Genomic DNA, 25,739 nt, shown 5'->3' with positions numbered 1-25,739 from the left:
ATTCCTTCAGCCTTTCTGCTTTGAGCTGGAACATTTTTTTTCCTGCCTTCGGACTTGAACTGAAACACCTGCTGCTTCTTGGTCTCGAGTCTGCTGACCTTCACATTGGAACATACACCACCAGCTCTCCCGGGTTTCTAGCTTGCCAGCTGAAGATCTTGGGACCTGTCACCTCATCTCCATTAGCATGGCATCCAATTCCTTATAATAAATCTCTTCAGATAGAGAGCTGGGTAGTCAAACATGATTTCATGTGGCCCATGTAACAGGAGAAGTCATGTTTGTCACATGATGTCATGGTCAAGAACCAGAGGGTGGACCTGTAATTCTTTCCCTCCACTGTGGTGATCACAAATGTTTAGAGACAGGACATTCAGTGGGCCTGGTTCCATGAAGATGATGTGGAAAAACAGTGAATTGGACATGAAATGGAGTACAGCTGACCAAGAAAGAGCAGGAAGCATAAGTGAGAAATAAACATTATTATTATGAGTTGTCGGTAAGAATCTGTTAGAGTTTTATTTACATATATGTGTAGTACCTTGATGTACCAACTCCAAGGCCATTCTGCCCTGGGTTCATTATTATGTGAGATAATATATTTTCTTATATGGCCTAGGCATTTGGGTCATGGTTTTATGCTGTTTGAATCTGTAATTATTCAAATTGTGCACCAAGAAAACTCCTGTCAAGCCTTCAAACTGTACCTATAGTTCTGTCTTCCTTGGGTCTCGTTTCTGTCACACAGCTATACAGATTTACATATTTTTCTCATCCCACGCATGAGAGTGACCTGTAATATTTTTATATTGCCTACCCACTAGTCAACAAACTCCCCAACAGGAAGATGTATGTACATTTTTTTTCCTCGTTTCTCAGACATCTGGACTAGTACCAAGAACTTAATAGAATCTAATACACATTTTTGTCTGAAGTAAATCAAATATTCCCTTCATGTGGAAATGACAACACTTTCAACTGTTTATAATCTTCTTCATTATTTCCGGTACACACATCACAATGTTATAATTTCACTAAGACCGTCAAACATGATTTAGAAAGAATACAAGTAAAATATACTGACTTTACCTGTAAGTTTGCTCTTTCCATGGTTTTTTCCTCCTCCTAAATCTTCCCAGGTTCCTTCTCTGACCATTTTTTTTTTGCCTTAGAGAAGCTCCTTTAGCTGTTCTGTCAGGGTTTGCTGGCAAGACAAATTCTCTAAGCAGTCTTCCACCTGGGAATGTCTTGCTCTCCTCTCTACCATGTGAATGGCATCAGTTGATTGTCCTTTCTCCTTCCTGGTTCTTGGTATGATGAATGCTTTACCTAATGTATCCTGGAAATTGTGTTTGTTATGCTAGGAGACTCATGGGGCTGCTTATATCTCCTCTTTTAGCTTGTAGTCACTGTGTTGAGATTTAGCACGTAGGTTCTGGTCCACTTCTGTGGGCTGTAGTCCCCGTGACAGTGAAGTTGTCTCAGCCTTTGCAATGCAACTCTGGCCTGTTTTGCTATCTTGCTGGGGCTTCTGCTCAGTTCCTGCTGGAGCTGCCTGTGGGAGCTGAATATCCTGGATCACCTTCCAGTGTGGAGAGGAGAGCCGGAAGATTCTGAGTGTCGGTATCTTGTGCCACTAAGTGGAGGGCAGGGAAATCCGGGCTGCAGTGATGTTGCTGGGGGTGGATCACCTTGCCTGACGGCGTCTCAGTGATTGAGCAACAATGGATTGGTCCGTCTCTGGGGACTTCGAGGAAGCCCTTCAGGTGGATCTCAGTCAGCTGCTGCCCTAGGTATGGAGCAGGTCTTAGGGCCCTCCAGCAGGTCTCTCTTCAGCTCACCTTTTCCCACCACTGTGTGAGACGGAAAGAAACCCCAGGAAACCCCAGAGTTGCCGTTGCTCAGGTCCTGAACTCCACTGTGCATCCACGCTCTTCTCTCCAGCTCTTCGAGCCCTTTCATCATCATCTGTTACGTTATTTCCAGGGTGTTTGGTTGTCCTCAGAGGGGAGGTGTGAAGGTATGAGAGCCTCTAACATCTTGCTCCAGAACTCACAGTCTCCAAGTGCTTTGTATAATAAATTATTTAAACTGCACAACTTCTTTGAGGTTAGATAATACACAATCCATTATTTTCCACATATGGTAGGTTATAAGACAATTGACATTAGTAAGATTCTGGCTAACACCCACAAGGAAGGGGAACACCCAGGTGAAACATACACATGCACAAATGTATACATGCAAATGCACATGCACACACACATAAAGAGATGTGGCTGTAACCCTGTGTAGATTTACAGCTATAGTATAAAATAAAGCAATTTGGAATGGGTGAGTAGGTTTTGGGAAGTTACTTTATTCTGCTATACTTTTTGGAATGGCATTAGAATTCACATTTTATTTTTAATTACATTGCTTAGGAAATCATACATGGGAACATTTTCACTTATGATCACAATGAAGAGCACAGCATTATGAGTTATTATTTCTTACAAAAGAAGATACCACTAGTTAGCAAGACACGAAGTGATATTTCTAGGTTTTCAGACATTGTATTTATTCAGAAGTTAGACTTCTTTGTTTATACTTACAGATTCTTCTTTACATAATGTTTTCCTTTCCCTAAATTTTCATTGACTTGCTTTTTATTCATGTCTCATGTGTTGTAGAATTTCTACGGTGTTTTGGTGGGTAATTATTCCTTTTGTCTTATGTAACTAAGGAGACGGTGTCTTAAGTTATGAAGAAGAAATAAAGTAATCCTATTAATATGGAAAGAGAATAAGAAGGGTTGGCTCGAGTCAGATTATATTCCCTTCAGGGAGTCTCTACTAAATGTTTTAATGTTGTTTTTTGCATCTATCATCCTCAATTAAAAATAGCCACAATGCAAATAACATTAATAGATTATTTTGTAGTTTATATAAGTTCACATGCATAGTTTTAACTTCATTATTATAAGTCTCCTTTGTTCCATAAATTAGTGAGAGGCCTAGTTCTTTGGACCAAGGCTGGTGGGAGTAAGATCCTGGCAAAATAAAATGAATTTAAATTTTTTTCATATGCTTTTTCAGAACTGCAGTTCGGAGTTAGAGAAGTCCAGTGGCAGGTAGTCCTGAGGAGGACATTCCCAGAGCAGTCACTTTAGAGGTCAGAGCCCTTATTTTACAACGTTCCTTCAAATTTTAGCATTACCCTTTAGGAAACTATGACCTCGTACATTGGATAACCACCACTTTGGACTAAGGCCAAGTTGGAATTCTCACGTGTGTGTGCTTTACTAGTGAGCTAAAAATGGTTTTTACATATTAAACTTAGTAATTGATTTGATGACAGGAAACACTTACTTTGGAGCCTAATTAAATAAATTGTTACTGCCTCAAACAGAATTCCATAATTCTCATTGGTAGATCTGTATTATAATAAATTATAATCAACAGTCATATTTTTAATTACATCAGTAAAATGTTTGTGGAAATGTGTTTTCTTTCTTTATTATATTAAGCGTCTACATAATGTCCTTGACTTTGACTATTGGCCTTCAAAGCCTAAGCACTTATTATCTGGCCCTTTACAGAAAATGTTTGCGCACTCTTGGGCCGAGGACACTAATGTGACATTTTGTATGAGAAAACAAATTTTTGGCCATCAGGAAAGCGTTTACTTTGAATCTATTTTTCAGTGGTTGTTATGAACTGCCTCTGTTTACCAGATTTGATGTGTATCTAAAATATATGATATTTAGCTTGGAGGGTTACAAATGTTTACTTTGAGTTACGTTAGACTACAGCGAATTTCTTTGTAATTTTAGCATGATATTATGACCCTGTAGGAGAAAGGTCAACTTTTTTGAACTTAGCAGAAGGAGCCTGTGGAAGGGTTGAGGAGTTCTTGTCCTTTCCTTTTAAAATGATGCAGAGAGATCTTTCTCTTCTGTGCAAAGCACACGATTAGACTTAGTAAGTAAAAAGATTAGGCAATTTAAAACTATAACTGTATTTCCTCTTCCTCAATGGTTAAATTCTTGCAAATTTATTTTAACCTCATAAAACTATTAACATTTTCACTGTGTATTTTCCCTCGGGCTTTTAAATGTTAATGAGTTTTTTAACCTGCATCATTGAGCATTAACTATTTCTTTTACATTTTTTTTTGTTCTTGCCCAAGAATCTTACATATTTAGTGTTCAAATGTCACTTTACTCCACCTTCACCTCCACAATATACTTTTAATTAGAGGACAAGTCATTGCATAGGACACTCAAATGACAGAACTTGAGAAACAGTTTATTATGATATTTCTAAGCTAGGATTTGGTGTCATATCAGAATACTGATTCCTACTTTGCCACTTACTAGCTATATGAACATGACCAATTGAATACATTCCTGTGAGTTCCAGTTTTCTTAACGATAAGCCTCTAGTTAAAAAAATAATCTCTAACTCACAGGATTGTTGTGTGAATTAAGAGAACTTACTCAGTGTTTGAAACACAGACATTACTTAATAACTATAGCTATATTATTACGGAGAACTGGGAAGGATTTATGGTTCAACTAGTCTAATCCCAACATTATATAAATGAGAAAAACTAAAGCCAGAAAATCTAAGAGATCTATCTTCACCGTTCCCCAAGAATTCCCACTTATCAGCACAGCCAGGTTTCAAACTTTTCATTTTAATTTCCCTGAACCTCCAACAAGCTATTTTCTGGCAGTGGAAAACAGACCCCGCCCCTCCAAAAGAGTACTGTGGCACATCATTATCGTAAAACCAATTGTGTCCATTTCCACTCTTTTGCTAGTGAAATACTGTAGGTTGGTTGGTCAGGGCTCGATCTTCTTACTCGTAAAGTACAGCCTCATTCCCACCCTAACCAGGGTACCTTACAAGAAGCTGCTTCTCTAATAATAGTTAATTCAAATACCTAATCTAGACTCACGCTGAAAATACACATTTTAGAAATGTTCACTTATTAATAGTAGTAGTCATGAAAAAAAATATTGTCCTCTATTTCATGAACACCTAGATTTATGCCAGACATTAATTTGAGAGACATCATCCTAATCTTCACAATAATTATGAAAGATAAGGATCGTTATTCTCATTTATAGGTAATATTTAACTGGAAAAATATAATACATTTTTAACTGGCTGAGAAATAATATTTAGAGCAGCCTGCTGCGATGGAGACTCTTTGCACTTCTCAAGGCCAGGGCTATGGAAAAGGAGCCTAAACTCTTGTTGCGCTGTGCAAGAAAATATTTTGGTGCCCCCTAGAGGTGAACAGGAGAGTGCCATTGTTTAATGCCAGGGAAGGAGAAGCTGAAGCCAGCCAGTCCAGCAGGTGCTCCCTATCATTCACTGGGAGCTTGATTCTCTGTGCTTATTTGGCTCATATACAACCACAGAGAAGCGCCAGAGAGAAGTGGCTCTCAGAATTTAGTGAGCATCAAAACCACACTCTAGGGGATGTGGTTTCTGGAGGGCTTGTTAGAATCCTAGCATTTCTTATTACATGGGGCTGAGGTGGGGCCTCGAAATGTGCATTTCTTACTACAATTCCTTGTGTTCCTGAAGCTGCTGGCCCAGGCATCACACTCTGAGAACCACTGCCCTAGAGAATCATCTTGAAATTTAAGCCAGCTGCAGAAGCTGGTTGGGTTTCAATGTCCTTGGTGGGCTCGTGCCCGGGGTACACTTTCTCCCCTGCTGTGAAAACAGTGTGTCCACAGAGTTGAACGAGCTTTGCCTGAGGGTGACAGTTTCTGAGCAACTCGATATTCCATGGCCCCTGGGAGTTCCAGAGGTTCTATAGACAGAGGTGACTGCAGGAGAACCAGTTGAGATTTGAGGTGAGAGGACCCGGTTTCTGGTGTCAGTCAGCTCTGCCACTTGATCAGACCTGGCTAAAGAGCGGCATCTCACCTGCACACAAAGCCGAAACCGTTTAGAATTATACTTGGGGTTTTAACCCTATCAAGCAGCTTGGCACTCAGAAGGAATACAACCTATTTTAGTTCAGTATTAATCTTCAGTGATGCTGGGGTTCCGTATCTGTATTTTCAGTACACAGATAGCATGAAAAATTATAATTAACACGAACATCTTTTGTAACTATGAAAGAATATAGTGTGAAAGTAGTGATGGAATTATTCTGTAAGTTTCACGAATTTAATCGATGCTATTACTGTTATTTACCTTTGCTTTTAGTCATTTTTACCTCTTTTCTTTATCAATTCTCTTGTTTCCTTTTTCCCACATATCCCCATTGCACAAATTCTTATTCTCCAAGGAAAATGCAAATTGAGAGAATGTTATTTTTTATTTAAAAAAAAACTATATGGGTTTTTAAGTGTCTAAATTGTTTTCTAAATTATTTTAGTAACAATTTTTTTTTCCTTAAGGTAATAGGAGACTTGAATTTTGAGTCTAGTGGCTTCCACTTCTGGTTAATCCAGGTCAGGATTTGTAGAGACCTCCTGTGGTGGCCAGGGGCCTCACAAGAGGCTTCCCTTCTGACCAGTGTAACAGGCAGAGGGCATCTCAGAACTCCTTTGGGAACAACCTAGAATTAAGACCTAGACGTTAACAGTATTGACGCAGTGTGAAGCCACCAGAAATCATAGTTCAGTCATAATGAAGAACTACTACAATACGATTTGTAAAAATGAGAAATCTGGTCATTCATGTGTACATTTGTGGTTATTATCTGAAAAGCTGATGACACAAAGAAATTAATGTGCCACGTCTCTCATACATTAGTTGCAGTCTTCCTTTTTTTTTTGTTAATGAAATCCATCAGACATACCTTCTTATTTAAATTTGCATCAAATTAAAAAAAACGTTTCTATAGGCTCATCACCCCTAATGCTATTTTCAGTTCTTTTCTGTTTTACGCAGAAGGGAAGTGGACCAGAAAAAAAAAAAAAAATGGAACTTGAACCCATGTCTGTGACTTGCATTGTGCAATGATACAAATAGCATTATTGATGGATAATGAAATGCAGGATATGTTTTTACAATTAAAACATGGAACAATGACTCTCTGTGGTGAATAAAGTTGAACATAAACATATTTTGTTGCTGCCGAGGGATAAAAGTTGTGAAATTAAGAAGTCGGTGTGGTAGTAAACATATTTCAGCCACATAATTTACTGGTGCAGGCTGAAGAAAATTCACAGGGGGTAGAAGGGCATGGGGAGGGGTGGAAGAATTCTTCATCAGGGACACGTACTTGTTCTGCACCTAATTTCCCTTTTAAGAAAATGTGACTGCTGTCTTCCACTTTCTCTTTCTTAAGGAAGTTACATAACAGAACTTGAAGCTAAACTCCAGAAGGACAAATCAGTCAATAAATGCTAAATGTTTCTGAAGTCTTTACAAGAACAGAGCAGTCAGCATATACCCATGACATGAACATAAGCATCCCAAGTTTCAATTCAGTTAATCTAATGAGTAGCCCATCTTTGGAAATGTCCTCCAAATGGCCTTCAAGTTTTCAAGGTCAGGCAAAATGACATAGGTAGAGGTGGCCATTAGGAAAAGACATTTGGAAAAGCTCAGGTAGGCATGAAGTTAACTGGGATATTAGAGAAATTTCAGATTGAGTGTATTATTGTGTTAAAGAAATCGGTCCATTTCAGAGTTCCTACTATGTGTCCAGCACATTATTAAATGCTGGAAATAACAAAGGATCTGGACAGATCCTCTTTCTTTCAAGTGGGTGACAGATAATTATACCAGTAATCGTAACACTGTGAGACCATGCAAGCCCTGATGGAATGAGACAAGGAAGGACCAGGTGAGGCATTTAAATTCACGCAAAGTTGTTGACCCATCTATACGTCAATTCAAACCACCGGTGACTTTGCTTTTGTTGGGGGGGGGGGTTGCTGGGGAGCGGGAGCAGTTGCCAGACACACATCACACTAAAAAGACAAAAAGAAACAAGGAAATTCTCTTCCAAAATATAGTGAGGAAAAAATATCTGTAACTTCCCTGAAATAAAGCAAACCTTCTGGTACAGTGTGTGTTGCTAGGAATTTATTTATTTCTCTCCTAAGTGAGTAAAATCACACACACATTCAAGGCCTTAGAGTTTTGTGAGTGTATTTTAAATTCCAGACCTCGGCTGCGCAGGGTGTTGTCAAATGTGCGGTTATAAGGAAAGGGTTAAAAGGAAGGAGGTATTTTGGAAATGGGAAGACTGGTGAGAAGGTTGAAAAACACCGTTTTCCAACTTGGAAAAACTCTGAACTTTGAGGTCCCCCAAAATACACAAGTGTGTGTCTGTGAGCGCAGGGAGATCTATTTCGGTAGAATTTTTTAAAAATTTAAAATCATAATTTCTTTCTCTCGCTCTCCCTGTCTCGCTGCGCGGCAAACACAGAGCAGCCCCCTTAGGATCGCCTGGCAAAAGCTGCAGCAGAGGCACCGACTGGCGGGGCTGTTGGGGAGTCGCATTCAAAGCTGCCCTCTCCCCGTTGCCCCACTGCAAACCACCATTTCCGAGACCTCTGCGGCCCCCGGGAGGGGGTCTGGGAACCTCGTTCCTCGTGCAAACTTTACTGCGCGTGGGAGCAAGGGCTCGAGCGGAGGCGCGTGGAATCGCGCCACGCGCTGCCACCCCCGCCCAGCCCAGACAGCCCGGCCTCACCTCTCCACGGCGAGGTGCGGGCTCCCAGCGCGCAGCCAGTGGGCGGTGCCGGGCGGCTCGGGGCGGGGCCGAGGGGGTGGGGGCTTGGGTGGGTATATAAGGCTGGCGCCGGCTTAACTTCTGACTTGGGGTTATTTATTTGGGGAGCGTGAGGACTGCGCTAGCTGGTGGTGGCGGCGGTGGCTGCCGCAGACTGTGGTTAAAAAAAGGCGGTGGCAGCGGCGAGGGATGGGAGCGTCGTGGCTCCCCGGAGCAGGCAGGAGCTGCAGAGCTTTCCGGGTGCGGCGGGACTGCTGAGCAGAAACAGGAGCGTCCGGGGCCCCCAAAACCTTCTCCGGAGGCGCGGGGCAGGTTTTGTTCTGCTGCGCTGAGCACCAGGCGGCCCGAGTGGACAACTCCAGTTACACCGGCGATCCACCTTCTGCAGCCGAAAGAGACCAGGGCTGCCTCGTCCTTCCTATTGTTTAGAGACTTGCCAGGAGCTCGGGAGTCAGCAGAGCCACCGAGTCCCTGCCTTTCCTCTCCCCCATCTCCCTCCCTGGAGAGGGAGGAGCAGAAGCAGCCGGGCGAGGTGAAGGGGCGAGAAGAAGACGAGCTGCCCAGGACTGTGGACGCCGAGTCAGGTGCAGCGCCAGGAGCCGGGCATCGTGACGGCAGGAGAACTCCCGCGGTGGCTGTGGCTGGAAGGATTCGAAGCCTGGGAAAAGTTCCTGCAGTTTGAGAAGGAGGACCCACTTGTGGGAGGCTGTGGAGGGGCGGCTGAGGGGCTGCGCCTAGCCGGGAGCCCGTTCTTGTTTCTTCTACCTTTGCCATCAGGTGTCTGCTTGTATCCAGGAGACGAGAGGGTTTGACAAGCGCGCGCACGGGACTTCCATTCAGCTGCCTCCTGGGCTCTCTTCGGGGTAACGAATCTCACTGGCCCAACTGCCACCTCGCCATCTCCCCAGGTCACTCCGGCAGGACCCAGGACGCGGACACCTCCACCTTGACCTTTCCACTCCTTCAGGCGGGCCTGGAACAGCCCCCTGCAGTCCTCGCAGAAGCTCTCATCCTCAACTTGGCCTCTTGGATTTCCTCTGCCAGAGTCGGGACTAGTGGATATCCAAGCCGGTTGAGGTGGCCCGTTGCCCTTTTGTCTTTTCTGCTTGACCTCCGGGAAGGCTCGGGTGTGGAGCGTCGCCAAGGACGCCCGGCGGGAGGCGGGATTGCGGAAACATCATTCAGTGAAGTGCATGTGTATTTGCAAACCACCCTGGGCTGTCGGGGCTGTGAAGGAGCCACAGGCCAGTGGGATAGACGCGTGAGTGAGCCACGCTGGGCGCCTCGCAGCGCCTCCCGGTGCCCCCAGGGCTGCGCGCTGCCTTGTGCGCCCCCGAGCGCCATGTCCAATCTCCCGGCGCTCTCGACTCTCGGCACACCGGGCTCCTGCGCCTTCTAGCTTCGGAGAGCCCACTGTAATCCAGGCCACCATTCTTGTTGAGAACCCCTCTTCTGCCTCTTACCCTCCCCCCTGGAATCGGATTTGCAGAGGGGGTCGTGGAATCCAAGCAGCCCCCTTCCCTGGGCAACTGAGTCCTGCATCTTCGCTGCTATTGGGAGCTCCAGCTCTTTTACCGCCAAGTTGATCTTTGCGACGCCTGATCTCCTCTCGGCCGCTCTGGGGTCTTCCTGCAGCGTTGGCCAGGCCGATTAATCTTCAGGACCTAAAGTTGCCCAAGGAGCGCCTGCCCTGCTGGAGGAGGGTGGAGGGGTGGTGGGAGGCGTGTACCTGTGTCAGCTCTTCTACCTTGAATATTAGAACTGTTACTTCCATATTATTTTGTGCACATCTACCCGGACACTCTGGGTTGCTAGCCCTGCACCAGACACTGGGCCTCAGCCACAGCGCGGTCTGCGCCAAGCAACGTGCTGAAGAGAAACCCCCGGCACTGGCGAGCGAGGAGGAGGCAGGGGAAGATGCTCGGCGTCGGCTGGCAGACGCTGTCCCTGTCTCTGGGGTTAGTGCTGGGGATCCTGAACGAGGTGGCGCCTCAAGCGTGTCCGGCGCAATGCTCTTGCTCGGGCAGCACAGTGGACTGTCACGGGCTAGCGCTGCGCAGCGTGCCCAGGAATATCCCCCGCAACACCGAGAGACTGTGAGTATGGGCTCTTCCTCTATCCCCCACCCTCGTCTGTGTCGTGCAGGGAGACTGGAGGGACCTGGCAGCTCCAGCCCCTGTGTCTGGGGCAGCCTGCACTAGCTCTGCATGCGCATCCTGGGGTTGAAGTCTCCGGGAGGGCAAGGGACAGGAGGGCGCTGCCCAAGGAGGGGTCGCGGCCCTAAGAGGGGCGGGCCCGCTGGCAACAGCGCTCGGTCCCTTCTTCCCGCTCTTGTCCCGCCACACGCAGTGCGGTGCGGTGGCGTTCTCTGGGGCTGAGGAGGCGGGGAGAGAGTGGGGGGCAATCCTCGCGGATGCTTGGGGCAAGGAAACCGCGACTTTGTTCTCCAGACTCAGTAAACCGAGTCACCTTGCCAATGCCAATATCCGCGCGTCGGTTTCAGGGCCCAGTCCCCACTCTGGTCACCACTCTGGTGGTGAGGGGGACCGGCGCGGAGACTCAAAAGGGAGAAATGTCCACTCCCTGGCTTTGTGTCGCCTTCCTGGGTCCGGAGGGAGGGGAGGAGGGGTCGTGGGCCGTCTGGGTCCACCCGGGGCTCTTCTCACAGGCCGAGGAGGGAATGATGCCCCAGGAAGGCGGCAGCTCCACAGTGGCAACCCCGCGACTATTTCCCGCCCCCACTACCCCCCTCCCCCGCCCCGGGGAGGAGCGGGCGGCTGTGGGTCCCTAGAGACCTGTCTGAGCTGGCGACTGCAGAGGAGGACCACGTCCCATCCTTAGGCAAAGTTAGGGTTGCCCCTCCAACCGGACCCAGTGGACTCCGGTCTGACCGCTTCGGTGACCTCGCAGCCCTCGGCTGCCCCCTCCGGCTCTTTCTGCGGAGCCCTAGTGCCCCCGGTCACCTTTCTGGCAGTTTCTGCGCCCCTTCACGTGGCAGCAGCTCCCCTTCCTTCCTCTCTCCGTGCTCCACTGCCCGCAGACATCCCCTCCTCCCTGTCTCCGCGAGTCTCTAATGAAGAAGTAATCGCAAAGCTGGCGTTGACGGCCCACGCGCTCCTTGTGGGGCGCTTCTTGAGTTCAGGGAAGTGGGGCATGGAGGCCATTCTCTTTGTGATCGCCGAGGCCACCCCTGGGCTCTGCCCCTGCGTCCTGGGCGCGCTCTGCTCCATTCGCCCTTGCGCGTGGGGCCCAGGCAGTTGCGGGGGCTGGGGGATGAGGGACAAGGGGACGGGGGAGAGCACTCCGGTCTCTGTGCCCCGGGGTGTGAGGGTTGCCGCCACGGAGGGGACTAGCTCCAATCCCCAAGTCTTCGCTGGCAGGGCCGCAGCGTCTCAGCTGCGCTTACCTAACCCATTTGCCTGGCCCTCAGTTTAAAGGCCAGAATTGAGTCCTTGAGCCTTTGCAAATGGCTCCCCCACCCCCAGCCTCGCTTCTTCCCAGGCCCGCGGCTGGGCAAGTTGGGACTCTGCGAAGGGTGTCTTGTCAAAATACGACCCACCACATTTTGTGTGGGGTGGGTGTGGGTGGGTAGGCATTCGTGTTATGTCAGATAGCTGGTGAAAGATCCCGACAATAGTAGGAGTAACTGGACGGTACTTTGCTGAGTGTAGAAAGTGGGTTGGGGAGAAAGCAATGCAAATTTTGTTTCGACATCTGCCATTTCAGGCTACACAGAACGGTTTCAAGTTCAAGCACACACCGATCTTAGTCACCAAAACGAGACAAAATAGCAATTGAGTTTCAGGTTCTTGGGGGAAAAATCCCTATAAGGAATCTCTAAAGATTTTTCAGAGAATATAGTTTACTCAGTGCTGGTTTATAAAATGCTATCTCTGCCACCATAAACACATTAAACACAGATCCCAACACACGATATTTGAAAGTCAAGGTAAGAGAAAACTTACTTCTGTGAAGGAGAACACTTAAACCACAGCGAAGCCTGGTTTTACTTGAAGTGATTGGAACCAGGGCAAGTTTAGATCTTGACCTAAGATGCCAGAAAAGGGGCCGTGACTCCTGAAGGGAACATGGTGCTGAAACTCGAGCAAACAAGAGCAAACAAGTCGGGGCCTGAATACTGTTTCCATCATTGATCCCACCAGTAGTTTGCACGTTACAGGCACAGCGGGGGCTCCCTGCGCTCCAAATGGAGAGTGTAGTTTTCATACAGATGCAGAATTGTTGGGGAGTGAAAGTCAGTAAAACGCGAGTCTTTGAAGTGCAGTTCTTCTGACAGCACTCTCTCACATTCCCCTTGCCTTTGGAAGTTTAGCCACCCTGCTGATCCAGGATGGCCTTTTTTGGATTTTTCAGAATTTCTTCTTGGGTATATTAGAATATCATTCATTTCACTTCTGGAAGGGAAACTCTATGGGAATGTGCCTGACAGTCATAGTAAATAGAATACCTGGGAAGTTACATACACATACCTTATAAAATCAAAAGTTCAGTAGTGAAATTGAGGTTGTAAGGCCTTGCTTTTCAGCCATTTGAATATTTCTTGCCACTCTCTCTGGCCTGCAGAGTTTTTGTTGAGAAATCAGCTGACAGTCTTATGGGAGTTCCCTTGCAGGTAACTACCTGCTTTTCTCCTGCGGCTTTTAAGATTCTCTCTTTGTCTTTAACCTCTTACATTTCAGTTATGGTGTGTCTTGCTGTGGGCCTCTGTGCATTCATTTTGTTTGGGACTCTCTCTGCTTCTTGGACTTGTGTGTCTATTTTCTTCAGCAGGTTAGGGAAGCTATCATTTAGAATCAAAGGACTTATAATAAAGAGCTTCCCAGACAAGAATAAGCTCTTGAAATTCATCACCACTAAACCAGTATTACATGAAGTGTGAAAGGATCTTCATTAGGAAGAAATTTTTAAAAGATAAAACATATAAACAATAAAATGGCAGTAACTATAAATCAACAGTGGAATCTAAGAAGCAAAATAAATGAACGAGCAGAACAGAAACAGACTCATAGTTGCAGAGACCATTTTGATGGTGGCCAGATGGGAGGAGGGCTGAGGATGGGCGATAAAGGTGAAGTGATTAAGAAAGTCCAAGTTGGCTGTTACAGAATAGTCATGGGGGTGTAAAGTACAGCATAGTCAATAATATTCTAATAATTATATATGGTGTCAGATGGGCATGAGGTTTATCAGGATGATCACAAAGTTAGCTATGTAATATCTAATCACTGGGCTGTATACCTGAAACTAATATAATGTTGTACATCAACTGTAATTGAAAAGATGAAAATGATTAAAGAAAAATAAAACCAAGCCCCCCACAAAGGTTGAAAGCACTCCCATACACACACAAAAGAGAACTTCTTTTGGTAACATAATCACTTCATTTTCTTGTCACGTGCCAGCAAGTACGGACTCTGCAAACTTGTTGAGAATCATTTTTAAAAATGTCTTTCACACATTACTCCCCTTCTCTTTTTCTGTGTAAGCTACTTTAGTCATTGGAACTAATCTTTAATCATCAGGTTCTTATGTAGCTTATATTTTTCTTTGTTTAACTACATAGTGATAGAAATAAAGTGGAACTTTCATTTTCCTACTTGTTTTCTCTCAGGGATTTGAATGGAAATAACATCACACGGATTACCAAAACGGATTTTGCTGGTCTTAGACATTTAAGAGTTCTGTAAGTATGTTCTTCTTCTGTGTTTTGATGAGTTTTCTTTTGTTTTTTAAACTTGTGTATTTTCAATTCTTACTGATTTCAGTTTTAAAGACTGTTCCAATGACAGAAACATAAACATTTAAATGGTCTTGGTTTCCTTTCTTTTTTAGTTTATCACTGTACTACATTTTTAATAAAAATGTTGGCTTTTATTTTAAGATAGGACGCAGGCCATTGAAACAGTATTATCGAAATAACCTCAAGTATTTGCAATACAATACCCCAAGTGCCTTACATATATAAAAATAAAAAATAATTGCGTTCACAATATGAATAAGTAATATGAGATATTTGATGCACTTTTAGGATCTGAGGTTAAGTAGAAATATTTTAAGTGGGTCTGCATTTTTATTGCTAACATAGAAATGTCCATCCTTTTCTAGGAGACAGCACAGACAAACTTCCTAAAATTAAAATCAAGCAATCCAGCTTTTCACAGAGTTTATGATGGGAAATGTTTCTGTATAAAAGTACACCGGTCATATTTTGAATTGTTATTTATATTTTATACCTTTGTAGATTTTATAACTATGTTGTAATTTGATTATGTCTTTAATTAGTGGGTTAAATTAGTTCTGAGTGAACAGTGTTTGAGGTGCAATGTCATGTAAAATTCTTTTACCCACAGATTTGTAAATATTTACGGCACAGAAAAATACACTTTTGATCACTCTCTGTGTTCAGTGTTCATTTTTTAAAAGACACACTTTGACCATTATGCATTTTTCCAGTTTGTGATGCATGTGAGTTGAAGTATGTGTTTGATGGATTACTATACCCTGATTCTCATAGTTAAGACTTCAGTTGAATGTCAGTTTACCAAAAAAAGCAGCCACCACAGGGCCACAGTTGTTCTTTAGAATACACTGTAGTTTAAGGTTCAGAGTCCTGACCAGTCAATTTTATGACAAACTCTTTGAGGATTTTTTAAATGAAAGTTTTGTGATGTGGGTGCTATTTCCCCTCCCTGACTTCTTTCAAATGCATCATTGTTAAATTTGATACTGTGTCTCAAACCAGCCCAAGATTTAACTTTGTAACAGGAAAGAGGTTGCAAGTTTTCAGTTGCGGTACTGAAATGCACTCAGCTGATGAGGGGTGACGTTAAGACTCCTATTATTCTTTGCATTTCAGTCAGCTAATGGAGAATAAGATCAGCACCATCGAAAGAGGGGCATTCCAGGATCTTAAAGAACTGGAGAGACTGTAAGTGTTTTCACTTCAAACTTAGGATGACATAATGGTATTTTCAAAAATTCTTCAACTTCAAAGACCATGTCTTTAATTTCATGTCTTAGTCTTTGAAAATTTATAGAAATAAGAGGTTGAATAAGTGGCTTTCAGACTAATTTAAAAACAGACATTGTAGAATTTTTATGTAAGTAGGACTAAATTGAAACAGAGCTAAAAGATACAGACTTACTTTCTTGCAACATTTACTTCCTTGATAAGCCCTGCTTTGGTACTAAGAGATGTGTGTGGTTTTCTTATTGTTCATTTAGTTTGTTTTATTTGCTTATGGAGGAAGAGAGGTGGTGATTTCATTTAATTTATGGAGCATATGTAAAAGAACTTTTGCTGATAGTATTTTCATTTCCATGCTGTTGCTTTGTGCATCATTAGTGACATTTGAAGAAATATTTTAAATTCATAATGATAAAGATTTGCTTTCTGACATTTAGCACTTATGGTGAATATTGTTAATTGCTTTTATTCACAATTTTATTTTATAGTAACTTTCTACATATTTCTACTGGACAAATAATGCAAAGACTAGTAGAAGTGGAAGTAAGAATTGTGTTCTCAAAGAGTGGTCATTTTAACTTTGATTGTTTTTTTCCAACAAAATCAAATGTGGCCTTTAGACTTTACAATACATATGAATGATTTTTAGATGCAAAATTGTAAGGGGTAGTGTATATTACTTGAAGACCACTATTATTTTATGTCTATAGTGTATATCTACAAAAGTAAAAAATCTCTGTAATAATCAGGGTAAATTATACACTGTGTAATTTGATATATGAATTCCATGTCTCATATGTCTTGATAATACATGTTTACCAGATTGGCATTTTAAGGGCAAATACAGCTCTATTAAAAGTATAAGTGATTATTTTAACAATTTTCCATGCCTACTTTAATAGGCACTTTGGGTAAAAAATACAACATGTAAAATAAAGAAATATGAAGTCCACTTTAGGCATAGTATACTCACATTACTGGGCAAAAGTTAATTCCGTGTGTTTGTCTTTAAGTAGAAAATTGCTTGTCAGCTTCTAAGATGTTTGGAAATATAGGGTACATGTTTATCGCCTCGAGTACATTAAACAGATGTTTAATTTATTTCACTATAAAATTTCATCCATGATCAATCTTATATTATTGTGGAATTCAACATAAATTTAAAATTACCACTTTGAGCTAGTGTGGCGGGTAGGAGTAAAAATAAGGTAAGCATTTGATTAAATTCACAACAAAGTCCATAAGTTCTCTTACTTTATAGAAAACTGAAAATAGTTATCCTTTGATTTCTTTCATAGGCTTTTATGAATAGCAAATTCCTAGTAATTACTTTGCAATGGTATTTTTAATTCATTCATTTAAAAAGAAGTATCAGTATATTTTAATGCTTAATAAGGTGAACACATAATTTAAAATTATCATTTAAACTTTAAGAGTTTTTTTCACAAATAATTTGACTTAATTAGTCACCACATGGAAACCTAGAGGTTTTGGTTATTCAACAACTTCCACATTTTTGAAGGCAACTTGATGGCTTTTTGTGCAGTTTTTATTTTGGTTATATAACAGTTTTACATATTTTCAGGAGCACTGAAATATAACACACTTTCTCATTATTTTTCAAGCCACTCCAGAGAATCATTTAAACTTTTGACTTGAGTAAGTTAACTTTTCCTAAAAATTATTAACCCAACACCTAGCAATCTGAGGTTGGATTAGAGTTGTAAGTGCGCACGAGTCCTTGCCTCTGACCTCCCTGGGACTGCTACTTTATCTCAGAACAAATGTCTCTTCTGCTAAGATGCTGTCAGATGTTGCAGACTGGGAGGGGGACTCGTAATTTTGAATGAAAGCTAATATATATGCAAGACTTCTTTACATCGCCCCAGCTGTTGGCGGAGAGCAAATATTTCATATTTGTGAGGAAAACCTGAGAAAATTCCTTTTGTTTACAACTGCCAAGTCCATCTGATGGAAGCACATTGTTATCTGACAGCCAATTCATCTCCTTGGGACTCGGGAATTCAAAACCATTCCTTAGGAACATTGCGGATACACTTTTCAAATATTTGTTTTTTAAAATACATTAAATGGCAGGGCAGTTTTGCTTAAGAATGCATTCAAGTTATTATGAAACAAACTATTTTAGTATATTTTATTCAGTATATTATATTAAAAAGTAGAAAATAAAAAAGCTACCCAGAGACTTCCATAATCAAATTTCTATGGTCTGTGATATATATTCTTATTTTATTTGGTGGTATCATTAACATCACAAATACTGACTTAATATTTTTCCAAAAAGCTACAAGAGACAATGTAAGAAAAAGGAGGTAATCAGTGAATTAACTTTTAACTAAGTATATGTTGTATGAGCTTACATGATTTTAGCAATTTAGATGTGAATTTTTTAATTGAAACTCTAAATTATGAAGAGGTGTGCAAATGCAGGTTTGTGCTGTAACTGCCATTCACACAGTATTTAGAGTAACTTCATTGTTATTCTTCGTGAGAACAAAATACAATAAAATTAATTTTATTTGCATACAATTTATGGTTCTAAGTTATTTTTCATTTTAATAGGATAAAAATCAAAACAATTCCAAAGGATGTTTTGTATTTTCAAATAGGAAGATTTTAAGTTTTAGTTTATGTTGTTAGAATTTTAACTTGATTGAGAGAGAGAAGACTAATCTGAAAGCAGAAGATAACGTCTGTGGCTTTTTAGAAAGTCTAGCTTTTCATCTGTAAGAAACAGGGTCAGGCCATTAAGGTGATTTTAATTGTAGCGTTATTTGTAAGTCAACCCATTATAGTTACAAGAGAAAGGTTTGTTTGTTTGTTTTCCCCACCTCAAAGAATTGATGAAATGCAAGGTTATTCATAAAAATATCAAGTAGATGGATATTAAAATCTGCCCTCCCTCCTTCTCCACCTCTTCTCCTTCCTCCCTTCTTTTCCTCCCTCCCTCCTTCCCTCCCTCCCTTCCTTCCTTCCTTCCTTAAAAAAAATTATTTATTTTTAGGGAAAAAGAGGGAGAGAAACATCAATGTGTGGTTGCCTCTTGCGTGCCCCCTACTGGGGACCTGGTCTGCAACCCAGGCATGTGCCCTGACTGGAAATTGAACTGGGACCCTTTTGTTCACAGGCTGCCACTCAATTCACAGAGTCACACCAGCCAGGGCCTCCCTTCTTCCTAGTGTGTGGAAAATATCAGATGAAATGACCATGCTTATGAAGCATCGTAAAGTAAATGTTTTAGCCATGCTAACACACCGTGAGCACACATGCCCCCTGTTTTCACAGTGTCTGACTGTCTTCCCAGAGTGAGCGTGTGCAGTAGCACCTCTGGGTGGGTGCTGTTGCTGCCGGTAGCACCCACATATCTGGGGTGAAAGTGCAGCCTCCAGAAGGTGCCTCATGTAGACGGTGTTAGCAGATCTCATGTCGCTTAACCAAAATATTCAAAAGAAATCTAGTGCACTTAAACGACCAGGCAGTTCAAAGGAAATTCATTAGGGAAAACAAACTACAAATAAGCTACAGGACAGAACTGAAACATTTAGGACATATACTTCTTTTTTATACTTCACAGAAGATACTTGTATGCATCTGTAATAAAGTCCCACGGAAATCTGTCAGTTCAACACATTTCTTGGCTGGTGAATAATGTCTTAGAGGGTTAAAACATCACATTGGGAGCCAGGACTTTTGTGTGCTGGTGTAAGGTTTTGTTGTTCACTTGCGATTTATGGGATTATGCTGCAATCATTCTATTTTCGGCCTTTTAAAGAGACCCAGGCCTTTTCCGTATTTCACTGGCAAAAATTGTCCGCCTTTGCAAGTTCCTTGCAAAGGAACAAGCATAAGAGCATGAGAGTGTTTTTCAGATTTTTTAGGGCAGTCAAAAAGATTTCTGGACTAACTTTGCCATTTTATACTTATGTTTACTTGAACAACAAGTTCTGAAAATAACAGCGTAATAAAACTGTGTGAGGAATCCTAGAAAATATACCCGTTTACTTAATATTTTAGAGTTTCTACCAAGGTGATGTAAACATGCTCATTTTAATTCACAAAAGTCTAAATTCCATGATCATGGAGCCTAAATGTGACTCAGCACAACAGTGTCCTGAAAGGGTACATCAAAGTCGCATGTATTTTTAAGGTGGTGCTGAACTCGTTTTTCTGCGTGTGCCCGTTTTCATAGAAGCAGGTGGCAGCCAGGGTGAGGCGGAGGCTCTGGGGGCTGTGGTGTAGGTGGTTCCACACGAGTTCCAGAACAGAATATGCTATGGAACAGGTCTGAAGGGAAGCACCCCTTATCCATCCCTGCTCCTGGAGCATATGTAGAGAGCCCCTCCTCTCACTAATCCTGCAAGTCTATGGGCAACCCAGAACGCATTCCTCTTCGTAAAGTAAGGGCAGACTCACACGCTAATCTCCTTGGAAAAGAATGCAAGCTCATCTCACAAGAATTGTTCTCTTGCAACTTTATACCCAAGTTTAAAATCAGTGCAGTGCTTTTCTTGGGAAAGGCTCTTTGAAGAACAGGTCAAACTTAGTCAGAGAGGCTGAGCATGTACACTGCATAGTACAAAAATGCTCAGGGATATAGTGTATCGCCTCATCTGTGACACCCATTCAATGTCACTTCTCACCTGTATGTAAGCACTATTAAACTATTTTAAATTACATTTATGGACTATGGTCTCCTAAGGCTTAAATGCACGTGAACTGTTAGAAGTTGAGCCTAACACTGAATCCATCGGGGAGGGGTTCTCACGAAGCATTTTTTTACGGGCCTTGAAGTTGAGCAGTGGGGAGAAGGCCTGTTTGCTCTCTGGGGACTGTTTTATAAATTCTGAAGCAGCCAGGCTGTTTATTTTTCCCACATCTGTTTTGGGCTCATCCTTTGTGACAGTGTTTGCTGGATGCTGTGTCTTTTATACCTCTCCCGAAATGAGTGGTTCAGTTTGCACTGTTACAATGTATTTGTGGAAGCAGTGAATGTCAAATATTTTACATTGAATTCTGTCTTTCATTCCTGTTGGATACCTTTCTGCTTGAAATATGCCCTCTAGGCTGATTTTGCAATTTTAAACAGAGTGAGAGTCTTCCCTGCATAGACTTTACATTGCTCTTGTTTTGTTTTGTTTTTTTAAGCATTTTTTATTGCCGGACTACAAGAGATAATTGGTCAAAGTGCTGTCAGAATGAAAGTTTGGGGACAACAGGGCTGATTTGGCAGTAATACAACTGGAATATTGCTCTAAGATAATCTCGACAGAAATTTGTGGGAGTGTCCTCTTTGCAGGCTCCATCTGCCCTGGAGGCAGGTGGGTATTTGCCCAGCTAGGTGCTGCTGTTCCCGGTCCTGGCAGAGGTTTCTGGGGTGTGGGTAACCTCCACTTCTGCTAAGGCACCTGGTATTTTTGTATGCTGTAGCTTGGCATCCTATAGACCATACCAAATTCCCATTGGTTGTATTGCTGACTAAGCTGCTTAAGCAATTACAAACTCCTCTTCCCCCTTTTAAACTCAGAAAGAATAGGTAAGGTTGACATCAGAAAACCAAGTTTCAACTCCACTGTGAGATCTTGATCAAATTACTTTATCTTTTAAAACTTGTGTGTCCTCACTTTTTGGACAGAGATAATTATTATCTCATAGTGGCAGGGTCCATGATTCAAATAAGATGATGCGCATGGTTTTACAAAATGCTTGGGGCATGGTGCTTAAAGAATTATGTATTTCAAAAAAAGTTATGTATTCTTAATGTATTTCAACATTCCTAGTTTTTCAAAAGCTCCATCTAACAATTACTTTATATTATGAAGCTAATAAAATGTGTATGCAATAAATTTGACTTTTGAACATTCATATTAATTATTGTTTTCATTCTGATATTTTTATTGTATAGCATATGATCAGTAGAGGAGAGGTGGAGAAAGTACAAGGCTCCCGGAAGGTTTTGTTTTGGAGTCATTCTCATGGTCTTTCTGAACACGTAGAGAAATACCAAGAAGTAAGGGTATTGAAGAGGAAACAACATTGTTACTAATAAGTTTTATCTCTCTATGATGAAATATAGAAAATGAAATTACCAACATCACTGCCAAAACTACAAAATTTATTTTATTCAGCTAATAGTAGGCTGATGTTAAAAATCTTGGTGTTCAAAATGTGAAGATAATAAATTTAAAAAGACAAGTGAAAATTTAACTGAGAAGAAGGCATTTATATATGTGAGAAGTAAAAGATTATAACTGATGCACTCTTTTAAGGTAGCATATATTAAGTACTGTTACAGACCAGGCACACTGCTAAAACACTGTACATTTACACAGGTCAATATGAGGCATCCATTTTTCACTGGCTTTGGTAAAACTGTTTTCACTTCACATTTTGAATTGGGGCGAAGGTGGCAAATCTTAATTTAATTGAGGTGAAAGTTGAAAGACAGCAAGAGACTGTCACATCTAGCAATGGGCAAGTCACAGGCTCAGCGGACAGATAATTTGAAACAATGCTTGTCGATAATGCTCAGGCTGCCCTTCACATTGAGGTTGTTAAGAGTCAGTGTTTCAGAGGGCAGTGCTGTGGTGGTCACTACAGAAAGGCCATTCACACCACTGAAGTCACACTCAAAAACAGCCCACAGCACAGAGGAAACCGTTATTGGGATTCTTCTCATTTTGCCCTAAGAAAGCATGTCTCAGAGACTCATCTCAGACACCTTTCTGACGCAGTGAATTACTACCCAGCGATTTCTCAATCAGCTCTTGAGATTTTGTGGGCAGATTCCATCTAGCTGGGGAGGAGCCAAGAGCTGGTTGTCACTAAATCGGTGTTACCTCTTTCGTGGACACACTTGAGTATCCTTGCTCAGAACAATGGATCACCGGCCCACCTGGTCTGTTTAGGGAGCTAATTTATGCTGGCTCCTGTAAATCCTCCACTGAGATACCCTTAACTCACTGCATGCCATCTTCCTGTTCTGGGACTGTAAGGTTTTCACTTCTCCAACTCATTTCCAGTCAAGTTGTTACTGTGGCACTTTTGTCTTCAGGCCACTAAGAAGTGTTCTGTGGTATTAAAAGAAGCGAGGTAACTTGGACTCTAGTTCTATTTAGACATTGTGATGTACCTTAAAAGTCTTTAAAGTAGTTCTGGATTTTTAAAAATGCTCTTTGGTGTAAGGATTTTAATTTCTGGTCATTACACAAGAATTCCTGATTTTAAATGTCTTCCTTAATGGACTCGTTGGGAAGAGTTTCAATTTGTTACTTTAATGTTTGTATTTTCATTCATCCTTAGTATTTGTGGTGGAAAGGCTAGAAGAACAGGAACCAAAAGTGTGTTAACACTTTTTTAAAGGAAAAAGCAGGATCATACTGCTTTTCTGTGCCTGTTGCAACATAGATTACCTGTTCTGTGTTGCGTGACACCACCTTGCTGTGTATGCCTATTGAGATCATTTGTGAGAATGTTTCTGAAATAATGATAAATGACCCGAGTTCAGAGGCAAATGTATGTATTTCCACTTAGTCTCAACTATTTTAAATAGATCTTTTAAGACCTCGAGCTGAACACAGACCCAGGTTTCATAAAAACAATCAAATGTAGTGTTTTATTTTGGGGTGGTTCATTCATTGATATTTAAGAAATGGGCCATGTAAAGCTATGGTTTTCCCCAAGGAAAGATTGCTGGAAAGGAAAGTTTCAGCATTACATTATTTTGAATTATTGTTTAGGAATGTTTAGACCGTGTCTCTCTGAGAGGAGTTCTTCAGATCCTATGTTCTGGACTCCCTCCCCCCAAATTCAAGTTCTAGTTCTGCTTTCCACAAAGGCAGCAGTAGCAATGGTACCTACACAGGAAGTCATCTTGAAGCATGAGTGAGGTAGTACACGTCAACCTCTCCGAACTGTGACTGCTGTCACACGGTGAGCTTCTGGGATATGACAGCCATTACTTTTGAACTGAAGTAAAAAGCCCTGGGAACGTGAAAATAAAATGAAGAGGGCACTGCTCCCCCCCAACCTGAAACCTCCACTTTCTCACGGGGTCTGAAATTGTACTCCGGCAGGCCCATTAACAATGATTGTAGTGGCAGCTCTCAATCATTTGCATACCTGAATTTAAAAAAAATGGAAATGGAACTCCTTCCAACTTCCAATGGCGTTAAGAATGGCAGAGGGAGGGAGGGAGGTCGATGAAAGGAAGGGGCGGTAGTGGCCATGCAGGGTCTGTGACATCAGGTGCGGGGGTGGGACCAGGGCTCACGGAGAGCCACCGAAATCCCGAGTCAGGAACTTCGGGGAGCATGCCAGAGAAAAGATGGTTGAATATAAAATACATCTGCTCCAGCTTCATTGAACTCTTATCACGATGCAAAAGAGCTGTCAGTGCTCATTCTTAAGGACCTACCGAGTGTCAGGGAAGAAGGGAGAAAATGCAAAGGTGAGATCTTTATACTTTAACTACAACCTAGTGAAGGAGTGTCAAACTCTTTTTCACCAGGGGCCACATCAGCCTCGCGGTTGCCGTCAAAGGGCCGAATGTAATTTTAGGACTGTGTACATGTAACTACTCCTTCACAGTTAAATGAGAGCTCGGAGCTGCCGCCAGGTAGAAACAAGGTGTTGGGCCAGATAAAACAAGGTGGAGGGCCAGATTTGGCCCACGGGCCTTGTGTTTGCCACCTGTGGCCTGGTGGGAAATGGACCAGTATGTAAGTAAGTATCATACGGCCTGCCTGAGTCTTATTTATCAAGTGCCACGGGGACGTGGGGTTGCAGCACAGGAAGGAAGTAACTGTAGAGGAAGCAGGGGAGTCACACAGAGGATGTAAGAAAGTACCACTGGGAGAACAGGGAGAGCAGGCAGTTCATGGAGCTAGCTGCCTCTGCAGGGACAGGGCTGGAGAACTGTGGACGGCGCTCGTTAGTCTGATGGTTTGGCTCCGATTATGAAAGCCCGTCTCTGCCCTTTAGAAATCAGGATTGGCTCTTGAACAATGGGAGTCTTCCCAAGAAGACTGGTTGCTTCCCTAGAAAAATTCTCATTAGCACTCTTGTGAATCTTTGTAATCTAATTTTGTTCAGAAAAGAAAATAAAACAAGGTCCCAAATAAATAATATTTTATCACGATTGGATAATAATAGGCTCTGGAAGCTTCCCTTCTTCAGAATCATGCCCAGCCGAGACAAATAAATAAATAAAAGCTTTTGTTGCACTTGAATGTCAACCTTACTAAGTGCTTTATCCACAACAATTAGTGTAAATGGGAAATAAGTGTATCCTTTCACCACTCATTTTACTACTGGCCCCTGTTTATCTTGGCTCGCTTTTTTATGAGTGTTCGCTTTGTCCAGGGCCGAGCATGTTTCTGTAGATGACCAACTTTACTTTAGAGTATGAACTGCTTATAAAGGTCATGGTTGCCGTCACAGACTCATGGTGTTTTAGGAATGGAAGGAGTTCTGAAGTTCACCTGGCCCACGTTTTCACCTAATGCAGGATTGCTTTATACTACACGGTGCGGGCAGCTAGCAGGGCAGGGGGCGGAGGGGCGAGGCGGGAGGGGGGAGCAAACAAGGAAAACCTCTGCTTGCAAATGTGTGGGGCAAGGAGTTAGGAGTTTCTCAAGACAGATCATTTTGTTTTTCATTATCTGTGATTTTTAGGAGGGATTTTCTTCTGACCCACTTTCTTAAGAGTTATAATGGCCATGTCTGCCCTCTGGAGACCAAATGTGTAATTCTGCTTATACCTGGTGACTGTTAAAATAGATCAAGATTGATTGGTATCCCCTCTTTTACTGTCCCCTTTAACACTTAAGAAATAACCTGCAGCTTCTTCAGAGACATGTTAGTGTTTGGACCTCCTTACTCTTTTCTGGAGCTATGCAGCAGCCTGTACATCATTTAAGTGCGAACTTAGCATCAGCTTGCTGTCACTTTATTTGAACTTGGGAAAACTAGAGCAATAGATGTTTCTTTTTACTGAAACGTTACCTCGTACACCTGAAACAAATGGGGTTGG

General features: G+C 42.3%; 1 protein-coding gene across 4 annotated transcripts in view; it reads left to right on the top strand.

Annotated features, from left to right (window-relative positions):
• Nucleotides 1-10,617: 10,617 nt before the first annotated feature.
• Nucleotides 10,618-25,739, top strand: part of SLIT2 (slit guidance ligand 2) — a 318,505-nt gene continuing 303,383 nt past the window's right edge. For all 4 annotated transcript variants that reach the window (XM_037140744.2, XM_053672435.1, XM_037140742.2 and 1 more), the window contains exons 1-3: nucleotides 10,618-10,796; nucleotides 14,333-14,404; nucleotides 15,578-15,649. In XM_037140744.2, the coding sequence (XP_036996639.1) occupies nucleotides 10,618-10,796; nucleotides 14,333-14,404; nucleotides 15,578-15,649 (323 nt within the window). The remainder of the gene's footprint in view (nucleotides 10,797-14,332; nucleotides 14,405-15,577; nucleotides 15,650-25,739) is intronic.

The sequence above is a fragment of the Artibeus jamaicensis genome, unplaced genomic scaffold (genome assembly GCF_021234435.1).
Source record: "Artibeus jamaicensis isolate MK-2021 breed Jamaican fruit bat unplaced genomic scaffold, CSHL_Jam_final contig_76, whole genome shotgun sequence".
Classification (NCBI taxonomy): Eukaryota; Metazoa; Chordata; class Mammalia; order Chiroptera; family Phyllostomidae; genus Artibeus; species Artibeus jamaicensis.
Note: the sequence above shows the minus strand (reverse complement) of the source record. Positions and strands in the feature narration are given on the sequence as shown.